At 48.0% G+C, this 23,958-nt stretch overlaps 1 protein-coding gene across 6 annotated transcripts in view; it reads left to right on the forward strand.

Annotated features, from left to right (window-relative positions):
• LOC124039744 (dnaJ homolog subfamily C member 13-like) overlaps positions 1-23,958 on the forward strand; it is a 48,246-nt gene that overhangs the window by 20,675 nt on the left and 3,613 nt on the right. For 4 of the 6 annotated variants that reach the window (XM_046356048.1, XM_046356044.1, XM_046356050.1 and 1 more), the window contains 48 exons: positions 1,283-1,324; positions 2,151-2,351; positions 4,089-4,295; positions 4,480-4,575; positions 4,905-4,996; positions 5,350-5,516; positions 5,743-5,822; positions 5,907-6,076; positions 6,957-7,056; positions 7,224-7,331; positions 7,482-7,637; positions 7,943-7,999; positions 8,097-8,218; positions 8,380-8,455; positions 8,809-8,904; positions 9,037-9,177; positions 10,952-10,969; positions 11,617-11,699; positions 11,910-12,063; positions 12,169-12,272; positions 12,421-12,580; positions 12,671-12,835; positions 13,023-13,127; positions 13,319-13,521; positions 13,678-13,762; positions 14,024-14,178; positions 14,298-14,498; positions 14,639-14,840; positions 14,964-15,079; positions 15,180-15,258; positions 15,399-15,534; positions 17,783-17,967; positions 18,271-18,345; positions 18,618-18,737; positions 18,914-19,297; positions 19,459-19,572; positions 19,737-19,853; positions 20,195-20,372; positions 20,650-20,741; positions 20,913-21,012; positions 21,112-21,186; positions 21,315-21,427; positions 21,663-21,832; positions 22,050-22,092; positions 22,249-22,422; positions 22,600-22,779; positions 23,037-23,177; positions 23,433-23,576. In XM_046356048.1, the coding sequence (XP_046212004.1) occupies positions 1,283-1,324; positions 2,151-2,351; positions 4,089-4,295; positions 4,480-4,575; positions 4,905-4,996; positions 5,350-5,516; positions 5,743-5,822; positions 5,907-6,076; positions 6,957-7,056; positions 7,224-7,331; positions 7,482-7,637; positions 7,943-7,999; positions 8,097-8,218; positions 8,380-8,455; positions 8,809-8,904; positions 9,037-9,177; positions 10,952-10,969; positions 11,617-11,699; positions 11,910-12,063; positions 12,169-12,272; positions 12,421-12,580; positions 12,671-12,835; positions 13,023-13,127; positions 13,319-13,521; positions 13,678-13,762; positions 14,024-14,178; positions 14,298-14,498; positions 14,639-14,840; positions 14,964-15,079; positions 15,180-15,258; positions 15,399-15,534; positions 17,783-17,967; positions 18,271-18,345; positions 18,618-18,737; positions 18,914-19,297; positions 19,459-19,572; positions 19,737-19,853; positions 20,195-20,372; positions 20,650-20,741; positions 20,913-21,012; positions 21,112-21,186; positions 21,315-21,427; positions 21,663-21,832; positions 22,050-22,092; positions 22,249-22,422; positions 22,600-22,779; positions 23,037-23,177; positions 23,433-23,576 (6,282 nt within the window). The remainder of the gene's footprint in view (positions 1-1,282; positions 1,325-2,150; positions 2,352-4,088; positions 4,296-4,479; positions 4,576-4,904; positions 4,997-5,349; positions 5,517-5,742; positions 5,823-5,906; positions 6,077-6,956; positions 7,057-7,223; positions 7,332-7,481; positions 7,638-7,942; positions 8,000-8,096; positions 8,219-8,379; positions 8,456-8,808; positions 8,905-9,036; positions 9,178-10,951; positions 10,970-11,616; positions 11,700-11,909; positions 12,064-12,168; positions 12,273-12,420; positions 12,581-12,670; positions 12,836-13,022; positions 13,128-13,318; positions 13,522-13,677; positions 13,763-14,023; positions 14,179-14,297; positions 14,499-14,638; positions 14,841-14,963; positions 15,080-15,179; positions 15,259-15,398; positions 15,535-17,782; positions 17,968-18,270; positions 18,346-18,617; positions 18,738-18,913; positions 19,298-19,458; positions 19,573-19,736; positions 19,854-20,194; positions 20,373-20,649; positions 20,742-20,912; positions 21,013-21,111; positions 21,187-21,314; positions 21,428-21,662; positions 21,833-22,049; positions 22,093-22,248; positions 22,423-22,599; positions 22,780-23,036; positions 23,178-23,432; positions 23,577-23,958) is intronic. The other 2 variants (XM_046356045.1, XM_046356046.1) reach the window with 2 other exon arrangements.

The following is a 23,958-nucleotide window of genomic DNA, read 5'->3' on the forward strand; positions in this document are numbered from 1 at the left end:
AAATGTTATTAACAATGGAGTTTTTGTGAAAGACCTTCATAAACAAAAAGAGAGCAGTGCATCAATCTATGAGACGTCAAATATGGCCTACCTACTTTCTGATACAGAATGCCGTGATGTGTACAGAACCTGTCAGCCTTAATGAAGCGTAGTACACTGTGATGAACTGCATCCCAGTGGGTTGAGTGTGTTGGCAGCTGCATTAAATGGATGTCGCCGTAGACCAGGACCGGTAGGAACGTTGACTGAATGTTCTGCTTTCTATTGTTAAGCGAGATGCATTACCTATTTCTATAGAAGAAACCCATTTTTTTTATTTTTTTTAGCTTCTTAATTAACTCATCAGTATGTTTTTGAAAAAGACAACTTGTCGTCCATCCAGATGTCTGGGTAATTGTAAGCAGTTACACAGTCAATATGGGTACCATCCAAGGTACAGGTGCTTAAAACACTTGAGATTATTGTAAGCCCTAGAAAACACACTTAATTTTTTACCCGCTTTCAATACTAGCTTGAGGGCAATCAAAGTTTTCTGTAAAACAATGAAGGCAGAGTGAAGATCAGAAAGAGCCTTGTCAACAGAATGGGCAACAGACAAGTGGAGGTTACAATCTCTTCCAGACAAACCAATATTATTTATATAGATGGTAAAAAGTACAGGGCCCTAAAGTACAGTACGACCTTTGTGGGACACATTTAGTAATAATATCAATGCATATCAGTAAATCCCAGCAACAAATAAATGCATTCAACCAGCATCTTAAATTTTTGGGGAACGGTCAAATTTAGATTACATGATGACGTGAATGTTGTTTTTACATAATTAGCCATTCCTCACCATTTTTAAACCATCTAAACTAAAGATATTGTAACCGCAAATATTAATGTCCTTATCAGACACCGACTAATTCGGGCAAGTCTCTGTGAGAACCAATATATCAGGGCTCGCGTCCAGCACCCAGATATCAAGGCCAGTTTTTTTTTTTCTCAATCAAACTCTGTGTTCAACAGCCTAAGTCAACTTATTCAAAGGATTTCTCAATCACCTAACTTAAAAGGATACAGTGCATTGGGAGGAATTTAAATGGATGGCAATGCATCACGGCCCGTATTCATAAAGTTGTTGCAGAGTTCTAAGTACTGCTCTTGGATCCGGTCCCCCCCTGTCCACATCTTCATTATGAGCTAAAAGGCTAAACGAGTCTTAGATCAGCACCCTGAGAAGTGTTATGAATACGGGCCCAGATTACATGTTTACTCTGATCTCCCATTCTCTCTGCAGAGATTCAGGACAGACTTCTCTGAGGGAAAGATAACTGGCAGGGTGAGTATTGAATGAGGTAATGGAGAAAGGAGTGAGGGAATGAAGACCTGAGCAAAAGAGGGAAAGGAGAACAGAATGCATGATCTCACTACAGAGGAGAATGGAATGATGTGAATGCCCACATGAACGAATGAATGAATAAAAGGTGGGGGAACAGAACAAATGGGTAAACAAACCCTGCACACACCGTAGGGCCATGTTGAGTAGAGTGTAGGAGGAAGGGCAGAGTGGAGCAGCCTCTATTTCTTCTCCCTGGCTCACTAATAATAGGATCTGTGTTCTCCCTCTCCTGCGCCGAGCTGGTCTTGGAGACTCCCTGAGGGTTTTATTGTGTCGGTCCCAAATGGCATCCTATTACCTTTTGTAGTGCGCTACTTTTGGTCGAAGGTAGTGCCCTATATGGGGAATATGGTGCCATTTGGGACAGAGCCTCTGTCCGTGTTGGGTTTTCTCCTCCTTCAGCACAATCCCATTTCCTTGTGAGAGAGGGAGAGGTTGGAATAGAACAGCTGCTCACCTGCTCTCCTAAGGGTGACTTCCATCTACGGCACAGATCGATACAACTTCCTGGTGATTTCATCGAAGAGGAGCACAATGGATGTGTCCCAAATGGCTCCCTATACAGAGCCCTATGGATCTCTATTGTGTTCTCTAAGCATTATCATTACCTAGCTCTGGTCCATGGCATTACTGTACGTGCGGCTTGTCGATGTTGCGCACATAATGCCCTGGGACCAGAGCTAGGCGTGATAATTCTTAGAGCTGTATCATGCAGTGATGCTACAGGTTTTGTCCACATTGTTAACATGGGTGTCCCTCCCGTCAGCGCTACAACTGTTACAAGCACCACTGGAGCGACACGCGGAAGTCCGTGAGCCTGGAGGTGACCCCGGGGGGCATCGACCAGATCGATCCCCAGACCAACCGGGTGGTGTGCTCCTACGACTACCGCTCCGTGGAGGGCTTCGCAGAGGTCAACGACTACCAGGGGGGCTTCTGCATCCTCTATGGGGGCTTCAGCCGCCTAGTACGTACCCAAGGGGGAGGGTAGTGTGTGTTTATGTGTCTTTGTTTGTGTCTGTCTTGAAACCAGGGCTCTCAGCCCTGTTCCTGGACAGCTACTGTCCTGTAGGTTTTCATTCCAGCCGTAATCTAGCGCACCTGTTTCTAATAATTAGCTGGATGATATGCTGAATCTAGTAAATGACAACGGTTTGGAACGATAACCTACAGGGCAGTATCTGTCCAGGAACAGGGTGGGAGGGCCCTGTGTCATGTGAAAATCTTTCCAGCGTGAAATAGTTCCCAGATATGTGTTGTGATTGTGAGGTCATGTTGTAAAAATGTTGAGTCAATAATGGCTGAGCTCCTGCAGATGTTTCTCACACCCCCTCGCCCTTGATTTAGCTATCTAACTAGTGTAATTAGCTGTAAACTGGTTGAGATGGTTTGTTCTCAGAGGTTTGCAGTTTTAACTTGTTTGTATAGCTAGCGTACAAATATATGCACCGTCAATCGGAAACGTAGCGCAATCGCAAAAAATCTCTCCTCACATCAAACCTCAGCACTTTGACGTGCGAGTCCAGGTATTTATATGCTAACCTCACGCCTCAACAAGCTTCTGATTGGTCAGTCAATACTCCTGGTCACCATTTGATTTGGCAGATGTGTGACACATGCGCATGCTCACAGAACAGTTTTTCAAGGTCGAGGGAGGGTGTGAGAAACATCCGCACGAGCTCGGCCGTCCCCCATAAAGAGACGAGCTCGGCCGTCCCCCATTAAGAGACGAGCTCGGCCGTCCCCCATTAAGAGACGAGCTCGGCCGTCCCCCATTAAGAGACGAGCTCGGCCGTCCCCATTAAGAGACGAGCTCGGCCGTCCCCCATTAAGAGACGAGCTCGGCCGTCCCCCATTAAGAGACGAGCTCGGCCGTCCCCCATTAAGAGACGAGCTCGGCCGTCCCCCATTAAGAGACGAGCTCGGCCGTCCCCCATAAAGAGACGAGCTCGGCCGTCCCCCATTAAGAGACGAGCTCGGCCGTCCCCCATTAAGAGACGAGCTCGGCCGTCCCCCATTAAGAGACGAGCTCGGCCGTCCCCATTAAGAGACCCCCATTAAGAGACGAGCTCGGCCGTCCCCCATTAAGAGACGAGCTCGGCCGTCCCCCATTAAGAGACGAGCTCGGCCGTCCCCCTTAAGGCCGTCCCCCATTAAGAGACGAGCTCGGCCGTCCCCCATTAAGAGACGAGCTCGGCCGTCCCCATTAAGAGACGAGCTCGGCCGTCCCCCATTAAGAGACGAGCTCGGCCGTCCCCCATTAAGAGACGAGCTCGGCCGTCCCCCATTAAGAGACGAGCTCGGCCGTCCTCGGCCGTCCCCATTAAGAGACGAGCTCGGCCGTCCCCCATAAAGAGACGAGCTCGGCCGTCCCCCATAAAGAGACGAGCTCGGCCGTCCCCCATAAAGAGACGAGCGTGCAGTTATACAACTGGGGACGGTTTCACGCTGGGAGCAATTTTATAGCATGACATCAAAATCGCTACATGATCAGAGGGACTGGGAACCGTTTCATGGTGGGATGGTTTTTACATGACACCCTGCTCCAAAGGTTCGCTTGTCTGTGTGCAAATGTGTTTATGCCCTTGAGGAATTCTACTGTCTAGGTCTGATTCACCATTTGTGTTGCACACCCACCCCTTCCCATCCCCTCTCTCTCTCTCTCTCTCTCTCTCCTCCCTCCCCCTCTCTCCCTCCCCTTCAGCACCTGTTTGCGTCAGAGCACCGGGACGAGATCATCAAAAGCGCCATTGAGCACGCGGGCAACTTCATCGGCATCACGCTGCGGCTGCGTAAGGACCCTCTGACCTTTGAGGACTTTGTGACAGACCGACTCGGGAAGTACAGCTCAGACGAGTCCATCACCTCCCTGGCTGAGTTTGTGGTGCAGAAGATCTCCCCACGCCACTCGGTCAGAATCGCTCCTATCCCTATCGCTCCATCCATTACTTTTATAAATGTCCTGTTTAGTGTTTCCCTTTTTATGAGGATGCAATTTTTATTTATTTGGACGTTGAGATGAACATTTTATTTGTGGTCAACTGGCCCTTTATAGACTTGAGACTAACTACTTCTGTGATGTTTGTCCCTGACAGGAGCCCGTCAAGAGGATCCTGTGCCTGACAGAGACATGTCTGGTAGAGAGAGATCCAGCTTCCTACAACATAGTCACCATCAAGCCCTTTGGAGAGGTGGGTGGCTGCAACAACTCCGACATAAACACTGGGGCTAGAATTGGTAGATGAATTTTCCATGACGTGTTATAATGCTTCTACACCTGTGGTGCTTGCTGTTTGGGGTTTGAGGCTGGGTTTCTGTACAGCACTTTGGGACATCATCTGATGTAAGAAGGGCTTTATAAATACATTTGATTTCAGAGCTGTCCTATCCTTTCTATTTCTATGGCCCGGCCTCTGCCTCAGGCTCTGTTCAATGCCACGTTTGTCTTTTTCATATAAATTTTACTGAAGCTCCGTTATTTTCAATTGTCATCTGGGGGAAATGCTGCGTGTATCTGCAGGTGTTTGCTCTCATCTGCGATGCGGAGAACCCCCAGGTGTTCACCATAGAGTTCATCAGAGGCCAGATCAGGAAGTACTGCTCCACAGACAGGTACAGTGAAACACACAGCTCTTATTGTACACATGCAGTATCATGAATGCCATATTTTCCCTCTACGGTTTCCTTCCACACTTTTTCTTTTTTACACCAAATCTATCGGTCTCAGTCTACGCTCTTCTGATCTTCATTTGTTCATATGTGTTGTATTTAACCCATCCCACATCTCTCTTGTTTGAAAATGTGTGTATTTGTGGGTCATATCTGTATCCCTAGCCTCTCCATCTTATTGATCGGACTCTGACGTGTGTGTGTGTGTGTGTGTGTGTGTGTGTGTGTGTGTGTGTGTGTGTGTGTGTGTGTGTGTGTGTGTGTGTGTGTGTGTGTGTGTGTGTGTGTGTGTTTAGGGACTCCCTGATGGCCAGCCTGCTGGACGGGGTGCGTGCGTCGGGTAACAGGGACGTGTGTGTGAAGATGGCCCCCACCCAGCGGGGCCAGCGCTGGGGCCTACTGAGCATGCCTGTGGATGAGGAAGTGGAGAGCCTGCACCTCAAATTTCTGGCAACACCCCCTAGTGAGTAACACCTTTCACGGGTGTATTCATTAAGCACCAAACGGAAGCAAACAGAATGCAACAGGGGAGGGACTATTTGAATTTGTCCAATAAGTAACGTTTTTCTACGGTGTGCCCTAATGCATACAACCGAGATTTTTTATCAGTGACCTGTAATGGCCAGTTTAATATTGTATGTCTAAAGCACTGTGGGTTTGACCATGAGTCCCTGTCTTGTCTCCCTCAGATGGAAACTTTGCAGATGCGGTGTTCAGATTCAACGCTAACGTATCTTACAGTGGTGTGCTGCACGCCGTCACCCAAGATGTAAGTGTGTTCAAACCTACCAAACGACTGTGTGTGTGTGTGTTATGCTATCTTTAACATTCCTCTCCTCTTCCGGTCTCTCAGGGTCTGTTTTCGGAGAACAAGGAGAAGCTGATTAGCAATGCTGTCTTGGCCCTGCTGTCACAGGAGTGTGAGCTGCCGGGCCCCAACGCCGAGCTGGAGAGCCACTTCCAGGCACTGCGACGCCTAGTGGCCTCCAAGGCCGGCTTCCAGGCATTCACACAGCTTCCCAAGTAAGGCCTCGACACACACACACACACACACACACTGCTGCCCCTTCTTCCTGAATTCCCTCTCTCCCTTCACTACCCTCTCTCCCTTCAAAGCTCTGACTATTAGTGCTTTTCACCTCCTCTGCTATGTTCTCCCAGTCCTTCCGCTCCTCCCTCCACCCCCCTCTCCAACTGATAGTTGTTGCTATGCAGTATTGTGTAGTAGTGTGGTGGTAAGTGTGTAGGTAACAGACGTACTCTGTCATTCCAAGGTCTGGTCAAGGGTCTGGATTCACAGATGGAACGTAAATATGAATCCATACATCTCAGTCTGCCCTCTCTGTCTAATTTCCATGTCCTACCTGTCCTCCCTGTCTGTATGCCCTCGGTCTGTCTATGCGCTCTCTAGCTCTGTCTGCCTGCCGACTGTCTAAGACTGACTGCGTCTGTCTGTCTGGCTCAGATTGTTCGTTTGTCTCAGTCTGTCTGTTCTCCTTTAATCTGTCTACTACTACTCCTTTCATGTGTCGCACACCGGGAGATCAAAAGAGAGGTGACGCCCATCTCTCTTCTCCGCCTCTGTCTGCGTGTGTGTGTGCCTCTCTTTCTGTCTCTCTTTCTCTCTCTCGATCTGTCTCTCATGTATCCAGGACGCTGTCTGTGTCTTCTCTGGGGTCACTGAGATGTATGAGAGGATTTCCATTCTTTGTTCCTGTATAGTTGAGAATGAACCCCCCCACAGACCCTTTTAAAATGATATTTGTAGACCAGAGATGTCATTAAAAATGTCTGTCTGCGTTTTTTAAATTTCTAGTCTCAATGAGCCGCCCCCTTGTCTCCATATCATGTCAATGAAGTGAATGAGTCTTTGTCTAGTTTAATCTGTGTGTGTGTGTTGCAGGTTCCGGGAGAAGTTGGGGGTGAAGACGGTGAAAGCTCTGAAGAGGAACAACAACGGAGTGACACATGCCGCCATAGACATGCTCTGTGCTCTTATGTGTGTAAGTACCATTTGCATTCCCCTGAGCAAAAAGTTCACACACACGCAGACCATCTAACACACACTTCTGGTGTTTACGCCATGACACTACAGAGAATGTGACTGCTGCTGGTAATGCAACATTTCTATTTACAATTTTCAAATTTGCAATTATCTGCATCCTTCCAGCCAATGCACGATGACTATGACCTGCGACAGGAGCAACTGAACAAGGCCTCCCTGATGTCCTCCAAGAAGTTCCTGGAGAACCTTCTGGAGAAGTTCGTCAGCAACGTGGTACGTGTTTCAGCCTCAGATTTTTTTCGAACCCTTTGATATTCGTGCTGAAACCTGGGAGCGAAACCAAAGGAAGCCATCTTGTTTCTTTAACAAGTCTCCTTCACAATGATTTTTTTTTTCTTCTATATCCTCCCTCTCTCCCTGCAGGACCACGGCACGGGGGCGCTGGTGATCAGCTCGCTGCTGGACTTCCTGACCTTTGCCCTGTGCGCCCCCTACAGCGAGACCAGCGAGGGACAGCAGTTTGACATGCTGCTGGAGATGGTGGCCTCCAACGGACGCACCCTCTTCAAACTCTTCCAGGTAGCTAGGTGGGGCGAGAGAAAGATGGTCTGGAATCCATAACTGTTATGCTCTGTTTCAGTTTGGGTTCCAGGCTAAGAATAAGAGAAATGGGAATGTTTAAAAAAAAAGATATACTTTTCACTACAAGGAAGGAAGAAAAACACTTAAGTAAAAGGTGATGTTGGGTTAAAAACTATAAGATGGAGGACAATTTGAAACAGTTTTTGTCTGACATGCTCTGTGTACAGTATGAGGTATGTGTGACAATCTGTTTTGATGGGTTTCATTTAACATTGTCTCAGTGAGTTGTTGTTGTTTTCCAGCACCCCTCTATGGCCATTGTGAAGGGAGCGGGCCTGGTGATGAAGGCCATCATTGAGGTGAGTTCGGGGGGTAGCAGGTCTTAATATGTCAAACCGGATAATTATTGTGATTTATATTGGCGATGATCAACAATAACTGACTGTTGTTTATTAGGAGGGGGATAAGGAGATAGCCACTAAGATGCAGGAACTGGCTCTGAGTGAGGGAGCCCTGCCCAGACACCTGCACACCTCCATGTTCACCATCAGCTCAGACCAGAGGATGCTCACCAACAGGTAAAGGACTTAAGGGTTCAAATCGTTTTACGTCCGATTTTTGCGCAAGTCTCCCATAACGTCCATGCGTGATTTACTCAAACGTCCACATTACTTATCCCTATTCCAAGTTAGGATTCTGACAAATTCACTCATGGGTTTTTAAACTGTTCCTCCCACAGGCAGCTGAGTCGTCACCTGGTGGGCTTGTGGACAGCAGAGAACCCCATCGCCATGAGCCTCCTCAAGAGAATACTGGTTAGGCTCCCGACAGCTGTTCAGTAGGGCTGTGACGATACCAATGGAGCAATCTTTTTGACCGTGGCGCAAATGAAAACACAAAGCAGACCGAACTCTTTAGTCCTTTAAGAACCTGCTGTATGTAAAATATTGTGTGCTCTAGCTTGGAAAATAAATGCATGTGACTGGATGACAACATAACGTTTGTTTCCAACATAAATCTGCTTTGTGTTTGGTTTCCTCGCCACGATGGTAAGGAGTATCTCGATACTGCTATCGTCCCGGCCCGAGTGTTCAGGCAATTCACTTGTGTACCATCCATATGATTACGAGACAGGGGTTTTGATAGTGTACAATCTCTCTCCCCTCAGCCGACGGGGCTGCTGGCGTACCTGGACAGCCCAGATGCCGTCCCGGAGAAAGACGTGGACAGGATGCACATCCGGGACAATGTCAAAATCGCCACGGTAACCTGCAGCGGAGACAATAGCGACGTTCCCCTTTACCAGCTCCGTACACTGTGGTACCTTTAGACATTAATGTATGCTTGGATGCTTTAAACTTTTACTCACCGGCCTTTTCGTGTCTCATCCTTACAGGACCAATTTGGTCAGCAAAAGGTGCCCGACTGGCAGCGGGTGGCGGGAAAGGCAGCCAAAGAGGTGGAGAAGTTTGCCAAGGAGAAGGCCGACATCGTGCTAATGCACTGGAGGGACAAAATGGGTATTGCCCAGAAGGAGGTGAGGAGGGACTTACTGCTCGCTTTTCTCCCCCCATTCAGGGGCTTCATTCTGGGCCAGTAGCACTAATGGCAATGCCCTCATTCAGACTCCTCTGGCTCTTGCTCCTCCTGCTGGCGCTGAGCGGTATTGCAGGCTCTACTGCTTCCATAGCCATCTGCTGGACTGGCCCAGTTACTTTAGTACCAGTTAGCATGGCTAGCATTGCTATCACCCAGCAACTTTGCCATGGGAGAGACACTGGGAACCAGTGTGTTCTGAACCACATTCTAACAAATCATCTTCTTTGTTGTTTTGGACACTGCTGAGCAGATATGCTCTGCTTGCTTTGTGTGTGCGTCTGCCCTCATTTGTCTGCGTCAGCGAGATCTTGGTGAAGTGTAGTATTTCTGGGATGTTGATGTTAAAACTCTTTGGTGCTGTTATGACTTCTACTTAGAGAGTGTATGAATGATGCCACTGAGTGAACTTCTGTGCAATATGGTGACGAATGAAACGCAAGCATTTACAGTGTGTCGCAAAGACGGTGAATGCGAGATGTCTTGTTTAAAGGACTAAAGTTTGCCCTTTAAACTGACCATTTGACCGGGTCTGTTTATTAACAGTAAACACTCTCTCTCTCTGCCCTCTTCTTCTCTCTTCTACGGGGCCTGCAGCTGCCTCTCTGCCCTCTTCTCCTCTCTTCTACGGGGCCTACAGCTGCCTCTCTGCCCTCTTCTCCTCTCTTCTACGGGGCCTACAGCTGCCTCTCTGCCCTCTTCTCCTCTCTTCTACGGGGCCTACAGCTGCCTCTCTGCCCTCTTCTCCTCTCTTCTACGGGGCCTACAGCTGCCTCTCTGCCCTCTTCTCCTCTCTTCTACGGGGCCTACAGCTGCCTCTCTGCCCTCTTCTCCTCTCTTCTACGGGGCCTACAGCTGCCTCTGCCCTCTTCTCCTCTCTTCTACGGGGCCTACAGCTGCCTCTCTGCCCTCTTCTCCTCTCTTCTACGGGGCCTACAGCTGCCTCTCTGCCCTCTTCTACGGGGCCTACAGCTGCCTCTCTGCCCTCTTCTACGGGGCCTACAGCTGCCTCTCTGCCCTCTTCTACGGGGCCTACAGCTGCCTCTCTGCCCTCTTCTACGGGGCCTACAGCTGCCTCTCTGCCCTCTTCTACGGGGCCTACAGCTGCCTCTCTGCCCTCTTCTACGGGGCCTACAGCTGCCTCTCTGCTTTAGCGCACAACTTTAGTCAAATCTCCTTTTAAATCAACTGGGCCACAACGCTGCCACAAACCGAAGTTCACCGATACTTTGTGGCCGTCACTGCGTTTTTGTCTCACCACGCTAGGTTTGTCTAAGTACCAAGATAAAAAAAAAACTTGTTAGTGCGGATTCTGAGTGAGACTATTGTTAGAGGGCTCAGTGGGTGTCTGTGAGTCCAGCTCAAATCAAATCCTTTAATTAAACTTTCTTTTATCTGCCTACCAATCACCTCACACATTCTAAAATTGCTACCACATCGGTTGTGATTTTCCTTTCAATGTTCATTTGATACAGTAAAAACGTTTTTGAAATAGATCCACTGTCATCGCATACGGTGGGCGAATCTGGACTGGAGGCTGTCGTACTGTTTTTGTCGATAAAGATTTTGATCGTATGGTGCAGATTGCCTTTGACCTAACTTCAATGAGAAGAATCTCTGTTTGATCCGACTGAGGACCAATAATCTCTGTGTTGTCTCTTGCCCCACCCTGTCCCTCTTGTCTGTTGGGGTTCTCTGCTGTCAATCAAATGCAGCAGGACAGAAATAACCTGGTAAGTAGAACTGACCAATGGGAACCCCTCTTCCTCCTTTTTGACCCCTCCCACACTTACCTGTCAGTTTTAGAGCTCATGTAGCATGTTATGTTGTGGGATCCCATCTCTGTAGTTGGATTTTTGTCACTGTTTATGTCAAAGGTTGTGTGTTTTTGTTGGTGTTTGTTATCATGACAGTTTCTCACCTGGTGGTCAGTGAAATTGAATGTTTTGAATTCATTAACACTGTGAAAAATCATTTTGTAACATTGTGGGGTTTATAAAGGTGATAAAATACATGCCATTCAATACATACCATACCTTTCCTTGTATTTGTTTTCATCAATCACCTGTGTTGTGACTGTGTGTTGTACCTTGAACGTTGTCAAGATCAATATATGTGTGTGCCCTTGCTATCTCCATTACTGTCATTGTCAAGCCAAAGATGACAATTTGGCAATGACCGTGATTGACAGGGAATTGGCTTGATAGCATAAACTGACAGGCGCTCAGGCTATTGTGAATGCTGGTATTAGTGGGGGGGGGGGGGTCATAAATCATCTTAGCTGTGGTCGTCCACTCATGTAGACCAGTTGTCCAACAACGCGGAGTTGACCATTGGAGAGGTGTCGTAGTGACTGACGTTGTTCTTGGCTCTACTACAGAACCCCAACCAAAAACCTGTCATTCTGAGGAAGAGGAGACAGAGGATCAAGATCGAAGCCAACTGGGAGCTCTTCTACTACAGGTACATTGGTCACTTGCTCACAAAATGGCCGCCGAACTCTCTCTTACTATTATAGACTTTGTTTTATCCTTTATTTTTTATGTTTGTAATGTTTCTCCGGCTGGAGCAACCTCCTACTTTAAATGATCAAATGAATTCATGCATTAAAAGTGAATATTTAGATTTTGGATAAATTGTCCCGTCTCAATCTCTGGTTCTCCTGTGTCCTAGATTCCAGTTGGATCACTCGCGGTCCAACCTCATCTGGAACCTGAAGACACGGGAGGAACTGCGGGACGCTCTGGAGGGAGAGATGAGGGCCTTTGGCGTGGACCGCGAGCTGGGCAACGCTAGCGTCATCTCCTGGAACCACCAGGAGTTTGAGGTCAGGGGTCAAAACAAATTATGACCATATTTATATTTTGATCATGTGGATTGGTAGCTAACGTGTGTGTGTGTTTGGGGGGGGTTGTTTGTGTGTGTGTTGCAGGTGAGGTACGAGTGTCTTTCGGATGAGATTAAGATTGGTGACTATTACCTGCGCCTGCTGCTGGAAGAGGATGAGACGGATGAGTCTGGGGCCATCAAGAGATCGTAAGACATCAGCTACTTACAACACAATCGACCATGTTTAACCCATCTAATGACAATATTGCTCTTAAATCAAAACAAAGAGAATAAAGTCAAATGTTCAAATTGCAATATCCCTCTGTCTTTCTGTCTCTCTCTTTCTCCCGCTCAGGTACGAGTTCTTCAATGAGCTCTATCACCGTTTCCTGCTCACCCCCAAAGTTTCCATGAAGTGCCTGTGCCTGCAGGCTCTCACCGTCGTCTATGGGAAGTGCTGCGAGGAGATTGGCCCCTTTACCGACACTAAGTACATCGTTGGCATGCTGGACCGGGTCAGTGCTGTGGCACACACACAAACTAGTCAGAGATCTGTTGGGACAGTTTTTTTAATGGTAAGTCTCTCTCCCCCTCTGCATTTACAGTCTACAGACAAACTGGAAAGAGACAGACTGATCCTATTCCTTAACAAACTCATCCTCAACAAGAAAAATGTGAAGGAGTTGATGGACTCCAATGGAGTCCGCATCCTAGTGGACCTGCTCACCCTGGCCCACCTACACACCAGCCGAGCCACCGTCCCACTACAGGTAGGTCTTCACAACTTCCCTGTCTGAACCATCCAAATTGTAGCATGTGCTTCTCATCACGTATCTCACGTATGTTTTGATACAGTTGCAGACCATGGAAGCGTATAGCTGTCGGAAGTCAAATAGACTTCTATTACAGGCCAGTCTGTCTGGTTTCATGTTAATAACGTGCGTCTTTATCTGTCAGAGCAACGTGATCGAGGCCGGGGCGGACATGAAGAGGGAGAGCGAGAAGGAGTGGTACTTTGGGAACGCAGACAAAGAGAGGAGGGGCCCCTTCAGCTTTGAAGAGGTACGTTTCTTCTGAATACAGAACCAACACAGATGCTAAGCTCTACCCCCATAGGTAGAGTTTCTCTGGGTCCAGTGCCATTACTTAGAAATGTTTGGGTATCCAAGACAACGTACATTTTGTAACATCGGTGAACTATCTCTAAGCATGATATCTTGATGACTGAATGACGTCCACGTTTCCCACATCAGATGCAGGAGTTCTGGAGCAATGGGGTGCTGACGGCCAAGACGAGGTGCTGGGCCCAGGGCATGGACGGCTGGCGCCCCCTGCAGGCCATCCCGCAGCTCAAGTGGTGCCTGCTGGCCAGCGGGCAGGCGGTGATGAACGAGACGGACCTGGCCACGCTCATCCTCAACATGCTCATCACCATGTGCTCCTACTACCCCAGCAGGTAGGGAGAAGGTCTTCGGTTCTGACTCATTAAACAAAAATATATTTATTTATTTTTTCTTACCGTCTCCTCTCTTGCTCGGCCCTTTCTCCCTCTATTTCTCTCTTTTGCCGTCACACAGTTTAAAAATGTGACAATGTGTCTGTCTTTCCCCAGGGACCAGGACAATGCCATTATTCGTCCCTTACCCAAGATCAAGAGAATGGTCAGCGATAACACCTGCCTCCCTCACATTGTCCAGGTGAGCAGAACCAGCCTATTATTAGGTATATCCTTCCTACCTCAGTGGGACTAACTGGTTAAATACAAGAAATGTCTACTATTTCCTATTTTCATTTTCCTATATATAAAATAATCTGAAGGTTGTTTGAGACTAAAACGTTGGTCAAATAAGATCTGTTAAATTCTTGGACTCAACATTAAAAGTGAGATGGAGGTTTTTATTTTTATTAAATGAAATGTTTGATCAAATGTCTCATGTTCTGTTCCCTTCTCCAATCAGCTGCTGCTGACCTTTGACCCCATCCTGGTGGAGAAGGTGGCCAACGTGCTGTACCTGGTGATGCAGGACAACCCCAACCTGCAGCGCCTCTACCTCACCGGCATCTTCTTCTTCATTATGATGTACACCGGCTCCAACGTGCTGCCAGTGGCCAGGTCCGACTGCTGGAGAGATGCACACGGACACGCATGTCACACACACACACTGTGCTCTTCAGATAGGTCCTTTTACGTTGTGCGTTTTGGACTCTGTCACGTCTTGTGTTTTCCTGTAGGTTCCTGAAGTACTGTCACCTGAAGCAGGCCTTCAAGTCAGAGGAGGCCAAAGGTACAGACATCGTCCAGCGCAGTGTGCTGGGGCCGGTGATGCCTGAGGCCATGGTGTGTTACCTGGAGAACTACGAGGCAGAGCGCTTCTCCGAGATCTTCCTGGGAGAGTTTGACACGCCAGAGGCCATCTGGAGCAGCGAGATGAGGTAGGCACAAGCTTGCTGTCTGTCTGGGGAGAGGTCTAACAAATAGTTTTGACCAAGGTTTTGCTCTATCTGTTTGTCTACATACACCTCTTGTGTGTTGGTTAGTGTCTGACGTCTCATCCCCCTTGCCCCCCTTGCAGGCGGACGATGATTGAGAAAATCGCGACCCACCTGGCTGACTTCAGCCCACGGCTGTACAGCAACACACGAGCCCTCTACCAGTACTGCCCCATCCCTGTAGTCAGCTTCCCCCAGCTGGAGAACGAGCTCTTCTGTAACATCTACTACCTCCGCCACCTGTGTGACGCCAACCGCTTCCCCAACTGGCCCATCCGAGAGCCCGTATGTTCTGTGTGTGTGTGTGTGGTGATTGACTGTGTGAGATTTGTGAGAAGGTGTCAGTGTATGAGCGAGATGGAGACTGTTAATCGTGCTCTGTGTCGTCGTCTGCCCCCCCCCCTGCAGGTGAAGCTGCTGAAGGACACCCTGGAGGCCTGGAAGAGGGAGGTGGAGAAGAAGCCTCCCTCTATGTCTGTGGACGACGCCTACGAAGTCCTCAATCTTCCCAAGGGACAGGGACAGTAAGTGGCCTTGCATGCAAAAAGAAGAAGCTTCTCCCTCTCCAAGATGTCTATCGGTACTCTCTATATGGAGTGTGTTTGATTTTTGGTTTCTCCACAGACACGAGGAGAGTAAGATCAGGAAGGCCTACTTCAGACTGGCCCAGAAGTACCACCCGGACAAGAACCCAGAGGGCAGGGTATGTTACCGCACCATTGCTGCACTATATAAGGAATCAGGTGCCATTTGGGACACACTAGTTTTTCCACTCCTGTCTTGGAGCATTACTGTCATTGTTCAGAGGGGGGAGGTGTTAATAAACTGTCTTTGTGTGTTCAGGACATGTTTGAGAAAGTAAACAAGGCCTATGAATTCCTGTGCACCAAGTCGTCCCGCATCATCGACGGCCCCGACCCCGAGAACATCATCCTCATCCTCAAAGCCCAGAGCATCCTCTTCAACAGACACAAACAAGGTCTGACACTCTAATACTCTCTCCACTGTCTGTAGTATTCCATGTTATACGCATCTGAAGTGAATACGTGTGGAAGGTGCGTCACGATCGCTAATTGTAAACACCACTAGAGGCACCATTTTTGGAGGCGTGATAGACACTGCAGCGTTGCTATTAGCTAGAAAAAGAGTGTAGGAGCCATATATACAGTTGAAGTCGGAAGTTTACATAGGTTGGAATCATTAACTTGTATTTCAATCACTACACAAAGTACTTGTTAACAAACTATAGTTTTGCCAAGTCTGTTAGGACGTCTACTTTGTGCACAGTCATTTTTCCAACAATTGTTTACAGACAGATTATTTCACTTATAATTCACTGTATCACAATTCCAGTGGGTCAAAAGTTTGCATACACTAAGTTGACTGTGCCTTTAAACAGCTTGGAAAATTCCAGAAAATTATGTCATGGCTTTAGAAGCTTCTGATAGGCTAATTGACATCATTTGAGTCAATTGGAGGTGTACCTGTGGCTGTATTTCAAGGCCTACCTTCAAACTCAATGCCTCTTTGCTTGACATCAAAGGAAAATCAAAAGAAATCAGCCAAGACCTCAGACAAAACATTGTAGACCTCCACAAGTATGGATCATCCTCGGGAGCAATTTCCAAACGCCTGAAGGTACCACGTTCATCTGTACAAACAATAGTACGCAAGTATAAACACCATTGGACCACGCAGCCGTCATCCCGCTCAGGAAGGAGACTCGTTCTGTCTCCTAGAGAAGAATGTACTTTGGTGCGAAAAGTGCAACAGAACAACAGCAAAGGACCTTGTTAAGATGCTGGAGGAAACGGGTACAAAAGTATCTATATCCACAGTAAAACCATTCCTATATCGACATAACCTGAAAGGCCGCTCAGCAAGGAAGAAGCCACTGCTCCAAAACCGCCATAAAAAGCCAGACTACGGTTTGCATCTGCACATAGGGACAAATATCGTACTTTTTGGAGAAATGTCCTCTGTTCTGATGAAACAAAAATAGAACTGTTTGGCCATAATGACCATCTTTATGTCTGGGGGAAAAAGGGGTGGGGGGCTTGCAAGCTGAAGAATACCATCCCAACTGTGAAGCATGGGGGTGGCAGCATCATGTTGTTGAGGTGCTTTGCTGCATTAGGGACTGGTGCACTTCACAAAATAGATGGCATCATGAGGACGGCAAATTATGTGGATAGATTGAAGCAACATCTCAAGACATCAGTCAGGAAGTTAAAGCTTGGTCGCAAATGGGTCTTCCATGTGGACAATGACCCCAAGCATATTTCCAAAGCTTTCACTCTAGTGGTAGCATGAGACGGAGTCTACAACCCACACAAGTGGCTCAGGTAGTGCAGCGCATCCAGGATGGAACATCAATGCAAGCTGTGGCAAGAAGGTTTGCTGTGGCAAGAAGGTTTGCTGTGTCTGTCAGTGTAGTGTCCAGAGCATGGAGGCGCTACCAGGAGACAGGCCAGTACATCAGGAGACGTGGAGGAGGCCGTAGGAGGGCAACAACCCAGCAGCAGGACCGCTACCTTCACCTTTGTGCAAGGAGTAGCAGGAGGAGCACTGCCAGAGCCCTGCAAAATGACCTCCAGCAGGCCACAAATGTGCATGTGTCCGCTCAAACGGTCAGAAACCGACTCCATGGGGTGGTATGAGGGCCCGACCTCCACGGGTGGGGGTTGTGCTTACAGCCCAACACTGTGCAGGATGCTTGGGAACACCAAGATTGGCAAAATCGCCACTGGCTCACTGTGCTCTTCACAGATGAAAGCAGGTTCACACTGAGCACATGTGACAGACGTGACAGTCTGGAGACGCCGTGGAGAACGTTCTGCTGCCTGCAACATCCTCCAGCATGACCGGTTTGGCGGTGGGTACACTGCTGAAACATTCCATCCATATGAGGTCTAGCATTAGAAGGAACCCAGGGCCAACTGCACCAGCATAAGGTCTCACAAGGGGTCTGAGGATCTCATCTCGGCACCTAATGGCGAGCACATGGAGGGCTGTGCGGCCCCCCAAAGAAATGGTGTGTAGATATATATATATATATATATATATATATATATATATAAGCAAACCTACATTGGCTGGTTAGCTTAGCATCTGGGTCATTAGCCACTGCAGATCTCTTTGCTAGCTAACAGTAGTGTTTACCTGTTGACACTTTTGCTACTTTCCAAGAGTAATATTAATGTCAACTGTTGTCCTCTTGTCAACAGAACTGGAACCCTACAAGTACGCCGGCTACCCCATGCTCATCAAGACCATCACCATGGAGACTGGTGATGAGCAGCTGTTCTCCAAGACTTCCCCCCTGCTCCCGGCTGCAATCGAACTGGCCTTCCACACGGTCAACTGCTCCGCCCTAAACGCTGAGGAACTACGCAGAGAAAGTGGCATCGAGGTAGAACTAACAGCCCTACTGGCTATTCGGAGATCAGGATCATATTCATTAGGCACCAAACAGAAGCAAACGATAGTAAACTGACTGAAACCGGGAGGGATCTACTTAGAGTTGTCTAATAAGAAATGGTTATTTTAGTTTTCTAATTGAAAAACATTTTGCTTCGTTTTGGAACTAATGAATACGACTCAGATACTATTGTTGCAACAATATTCACCTTTTCCCGATTTGACATTCCTACATTCATACTTTCAATGTTTATAACATGATCTAAAAAAAGTATCCCCCCCCCTTTTCCGCCAGATTCTGTTGGACGCGCTGTCCCGGTGTGTCGCTGTTTTAACCGCTTCCAGCAAGTCTGATGACATGGCTGTTCAAGTAAGATCACCAGATCCACAGTGCAGAGCCGTGGTCACTTACGATTCCCCCACCAGGGACCGGGGTTCAATCCTCGTGCCTACCCTGTCTGAATAGTGTCAAATCGCCTTAATGATTGTGGACGGCATCTATTCAAATATATATACTTGAAGAATACAGCACATCCACAAACATCTGTCACATTATTAGCACTGTATTCTGAGCCGTACATGTCTGGCTGGAGATGAGTGGAACAGTTCAGTGTTGAAAGGGGTTGTGTTGCCTGTGCCTAGGTGTGCGGCCAGGTGTGTAAGTGCTACAGTGTCGCGGCTCAGTTTGAGGAGTGCCGGGAAAAGATCATCGAGCTCCCTAACATCATCAGGGACCTCTGTCACGTGCTCTACTATGGGAAGGTGAGATCTCTACTTAGTCATACAACAACAGCCTTGTATCTCTGGCTTTGTATACACCTTGATACCACTGTATCATCCAATGCAGAAAGGACGCACATTTATACTATAAAAAAAGAACGTTGTTTAATTGAGCGCGTACCTTGTATTGAAAGCAATCTTCTCTTGTACACTCTCAGGGTCTCCCGCGGACGGCGGCACTGGCCGTGCAGTGCGTCAGCTCCTTCGCCGTGGATTACTTCCTGCAGACGCACCTGTACCACGCCGGTGTGCTCTGGCACCTCCTGGTGCACCTGTTCAACTACGACTACACGCTGGAGGAGAGCGGCGTGGCCACCAGCCAGGACACCAACCAGCAGGAGGTGGCCAACAGCCTGGCCAAGCTTAGCCTAGTGGCCCTTAGCCGTCTGGGGGGCTACACCCCACCCACCGGAGAGGGAGGTGTAGTGGAGACTAACGGGGTGGAGGGGCAACCCCCGGAGAACCCGACCATTCGTAAGAGCCTGGCAGCCATGCTCACACCCTATATTTCGAGGAGGTTAGGGTCGGCGGTACCGGCTGAGGTTAGTGATTATGGAAAAGTGTAAAAGGTAGATATGCAGATTAGACACACTAACACACACACACTCATAGACCCACTAGATTAAAACACTCATGACAATATTACTCTGCTATGCCACTCTTCACCTACATTCACTCATGCTTCTGTTTCCATGTCTACCAGGTGTTGAAGCTGCTGAACAGTAACTCTGAGAACCCCTACCTTATCTGGAACAACGGGACCCGGGCCGAGCTGCTGGAGTTCCTGGAGGCCCAGCAGGAAGCCAACATCAGGAGGGTGAGCAGACGAGAGCACATGGACTGGCTCTATCATATGTTTCAGCATGGATGTCTGTTGTCGCTGTTCATTAGGCACCGTACAAAACAAAATGGACTGTGTATTATTAGGCATCATGTGTTAGTATAGTCATGCCTCTCTTTCTCTCTCTCACTCTGTCCTAGGGGGAGAACGATAAGAGCTTTGGCTCAGAGTTTGTGTTCAGTGACCACGGTAAAGAGCTGATCGTGGGTGAGATCTTTGTCAGGGTCTACAATGAGCAGCCTACCTATCCTCTGGAGGTGAGCTCCGACACTCGGCGTAGCGTTTGACCTTGCATCATACTCCTCCCAGTTACGATACTAACAACATTGTAGCCATTGTCATGTCATAGTCCTGTCATTAAGTAGCACTGAGTCACGGTAAATCCATTTGCTTCACGCAGCTCACAGTAATATCTGAAAACCTGCAGGTAATTATGTGGTAATACCTAGGTATTTAGCTACAATAATATCATTAAATAGAACGCTAGTAATTTGATGTATTTCTAGGCTATATCCATCCATAGCATTAGTTCGTAACACCAGATAAAAGGTGTTATAAGCTTTTATTATAAGCCTATAACCATGTCTTCATGGTCCAGTACCCCAAGACGTTTGCAGCCAGTCTGCTGGACTACGTGGGCTCCCAGGCCCAGTACCTCACCACCCTGCTGGCCATGTCCCAGAGCAACAAGGTGGAGTCCCAGCAGCACGCAGAGAGGCTCCGCTGGGCCGAGATGGCCCTGGAGGCCCTCCGCAACGTCATCAAGAACAACCCAGGTACACAGCAACCTACTTCTGTGATATCCACAGTCACTCTTACTACTACTGCAGTCAAAACTGCTACTACCACTTCTTCCACTACCAGGAAATTGACTTTTTATGATTGCCGAAGCAAGCACACGCATTTTGGTTTAGGAGCGTTAAGAAATGCCTCTCCTCCTTTTGTTTTGCACCGTCTCCGTTGCCTTTTCTCCTCAGCTGAACAAACTGAAAACAAACTGAGTGCTCATTGGTCTTTTACGGTTTGCTAACTTGGCTCTTTTGTGACCCCCAGGTTCGGAGACGGAGTGCATCGGCCATTTCAAGCTGCTGTTCTCCTTGTTACGGGTTCACGGGGCTGGGAAGGTACAGCAGCTAGCTCTGGAGGTAAAACACAACTAGAATATTCATATTTTATTATCGATGGAATTTGTTATAACACTTTTGTGTGATATCCTGTGGGCCGTATCTTTTTTCCGAAATCAACCAATCAATCATCCCACATGCACTGTATATTTTAATCCGCGACCTGAGACCTGTTCTTGTGTCCTCCATAAGGTTGTGAACACGGTCACCTCCAACCAGGACTGTGTGGCTAACATCGCTGAGTCCCTGGTGCTGTCCAACCTACTGGTGCTACTGCACTCTCTGCCCTCCAGTAAGACCACTGAACACCTACTGCATCTACTAGTCTGTTCTACTAGCTATATACACTTTATTCAGAAACCCCCTGTCTGATTTTCTGTATCCCTTTCAGGCCGGCAGCTTGTACTGGAAACTTTATACGCCTTGACCTCCAACACCAAGATAGTCAAAGAAGCTATGACTAAGGGTCGGTATTATACCGAATTGTTGTTTGTTCTTGAGTATACAGTATTATGTTCTGTTGTGTATATGGGCTTATGTCAATGTCTGTTGCCATGGGTAACCTTCCCGCTTTCTCTCCCCTCTCTCCTCCAGGTGCGTTGATCTACCTGCTGGACCTCTTCTGTAACTCCACCCACCCCCAGGTGCGCTCCCAGACGGCCGAGCTCTTCTCCAAAATGACCTCTGACAAGCTGGTGGGGCCCAAGGTGAGGCACTATCCCTGTGTGGAGGATCATAGGGAGAGACCTTATCCCTCTGTAGAGACTACTTTAGTACTGTGCCCCAAATGGCATCCTATTCCCAATTTTGTGAATAGGGAAAAGTAGTGCACTAAATAGGAACGAGGGTGCCATTTTGGAAGTGTTTTTAAAAAAATTCCCTCATTCTCTGTCCCACCTCTTCTGTCCTTCTCTCTCTCTCTGCCTCATCCCTCCCTCTCAGGTGCGGCTGACTCTGATGCGTTTCCTGCCAGGTGTGTTCATGGACGCCATGCGGGACAACGCGGAGGCGGCAGTGCACATCTTCGAGGGGACGCACGAGAACCCCGAGCTCATCTGGAACGACGGCTCCCGGGAGACTGTCTCCACCACCGTCCGTGAGATGATGCTCGAGTACGCAACCACTTTTTTTTTTTTCACACTCTGTCACTCACCCACCCCTGTGGCTTTGTGGTCGTTAGGCCCCAAATTGTTAAATTGTTCGTGGCCCTGTAAAGTGTTGACATAATGACAGCACAACAGTTAGCTGTGAAATGATGAAATACACCATTTATGCTATATATTTGATTTGTGTCTTTTGTACGATATATTCCTCCCGTGTCCTCTGCAGGCACTTCAAACAGCAAAAGGATAATCCTGATGTCAACTGGAGAGTAAGTGTATCCACATTCAATCTAATGCTGTTCTGTATGTTGTGGGGATAAACGGGGATAAATGCTGAAGCAACAAAATAATCACATGGGACGCCCATTGTACTAATGTTTATGATATACGGCGTGTTAATGGTATGCTGTTGACTGTATGCGCAGCTGCCAGAGGAGTTCACGGTGGCGTATGGGGCGGGGCAGGGTGAGCTGGCGGTGGGCGGAGTCTTCCTGCGTATCTTCATCGCTCAGCCAGGCTGGGTGCTGCGCAAACCCAGGGAGTTCCTTGTGTCCCTCCTGGAGACCCTTACTGAGCTGTACGAGAAAAACAACCCCAATGTGAGTACACTCGCGTGTTCATCTTCTTGCGCCTGTGAGTTTATCTCACTGAGTGAATTAAAGCACATTTCGTACACAAACACTTCCTGTAACTGAGCAGAAAAAATAGTCATCTCATAGAATACCCTGTATTTCCATTTTGGTTTGATTGAACCTTTCGCTGCATGTTTCCAACAGGGTGAGGCCCTGGAGACGGTTACCACGGCGGCGGTGTGTTTGTTCAGCACACAGACCCAGCTGTGTGACCAGGTCCCTCCCCTGGGCCACCTGCCTCGCATCCTGTCTGCACTGACCCACAAGAACAACGCCGTGCCCAAGAGCTCCATCCGCCTCATCCACGTGCTGTCGGACAATGAGGTGCGTTCAGTCTAGGGCTACAACAAACCTAAATTCATGATATATAATGGGCAAGATAAACAGACTACTATAAGGTAGTTTATCAAGCTATAATTTGCGAATGTACTGATGTAGTGGGTCTACAATAGTCCTGTTTGAATGTAAGGAGCTCAACGATCTTCCCAAGGACACTAAATCTGTGTTATATTTATTTCTGTCTCACGTGGAAATATATTCAAGTCTAATGCCATGTTTCTGTATGTGTGGTGTGTGTGCAGCAATGTGTGCGCTCCATGGCCTCTCTGGAGACCATCGGTCCTCTGATGAACGGGATGAAGATGAGGGCAGACATGGCAGGACTGGCCTGCGAGGCGCTCAACCGCATGTTCCAGAGAGAGCAGACTGACCTGGTGGCTCAGGTACCTCGTCTCTATTATGGCTACATATCAAATGGCACCCGATTCCCTGTGTAGTGCACTACTTTTCACCAGGGCCCATAGTAGTGCGTTATAGGGAATAGAGCCATTTGGGATGCATCCCATCGCTCTGAAATGAAGTTTCATTTTCTTACTGTTAATTCCTTTAGCAAAAGACTTGGTGTTCTGTCCTTTTCATACGTGTTGTTATTCCATGTCGTTTTAGTGTTTTAATGTGTTTTGTACTTGCACACACAGGCCCTACGAGTGGATTTGGTGCCGTACCTTCTGCGGCTACTGGAAGGGATTGGGCTGGAGACCTTAGACAACCCCTCGGCCACCAAGGCTCAGATCGTCAAGGCTCTCAAGTCCATGACACGCAGTCTGCAGTATGGCGAACAGGTAAGGCACCCCTGGCTATATGTCGTCCAACAGGTCGTCCAACAGGTCGTCCAACAGGTCGTCCAACAGGTCGTCCAACAGGTCGTCCAACAGGTCGTCCAACAGGTCGTCCAACATATCAACAGGGCTCCAGATGATAATTTTCCCCTGGTGACAATGGTGACACTACCTTTTACAGTTGGTGGCACCAGCACATGATTTGGTCGCAACCTATTTATTTTTATTTTTTTGCAGCATCACGCAATAGAAAAATGATGTAACCATCTTATCAAGTCATTCACCATGCTATACTAAAAGGTGTAATAGATTACTGAGACGGTATTCATCTTTAGGATGTTCATGCAGAGAATGCATGATTTAAATATATTTTGTTGTGCAACCC

The sequence above is a fragment of the Oncorhynchus gorbuscha genome, linkage group LG07 (genome assembly GCF_021184085.1).
Source record: "Oncorhynchus gorbuscha isolate QuinsamMale2020 ecotype Even-year linkage group LG07, OgorEven_v1.0, whole genome shotgun sequence".
Taxonomy (NCBI): domain Eukaryota; kingdom Metazoa; phylum Chordata; class Actinopteri; order Salmoniformes; family Salmonidae; genus Oncorhynchus; species Oncorhynchus gorbuscha.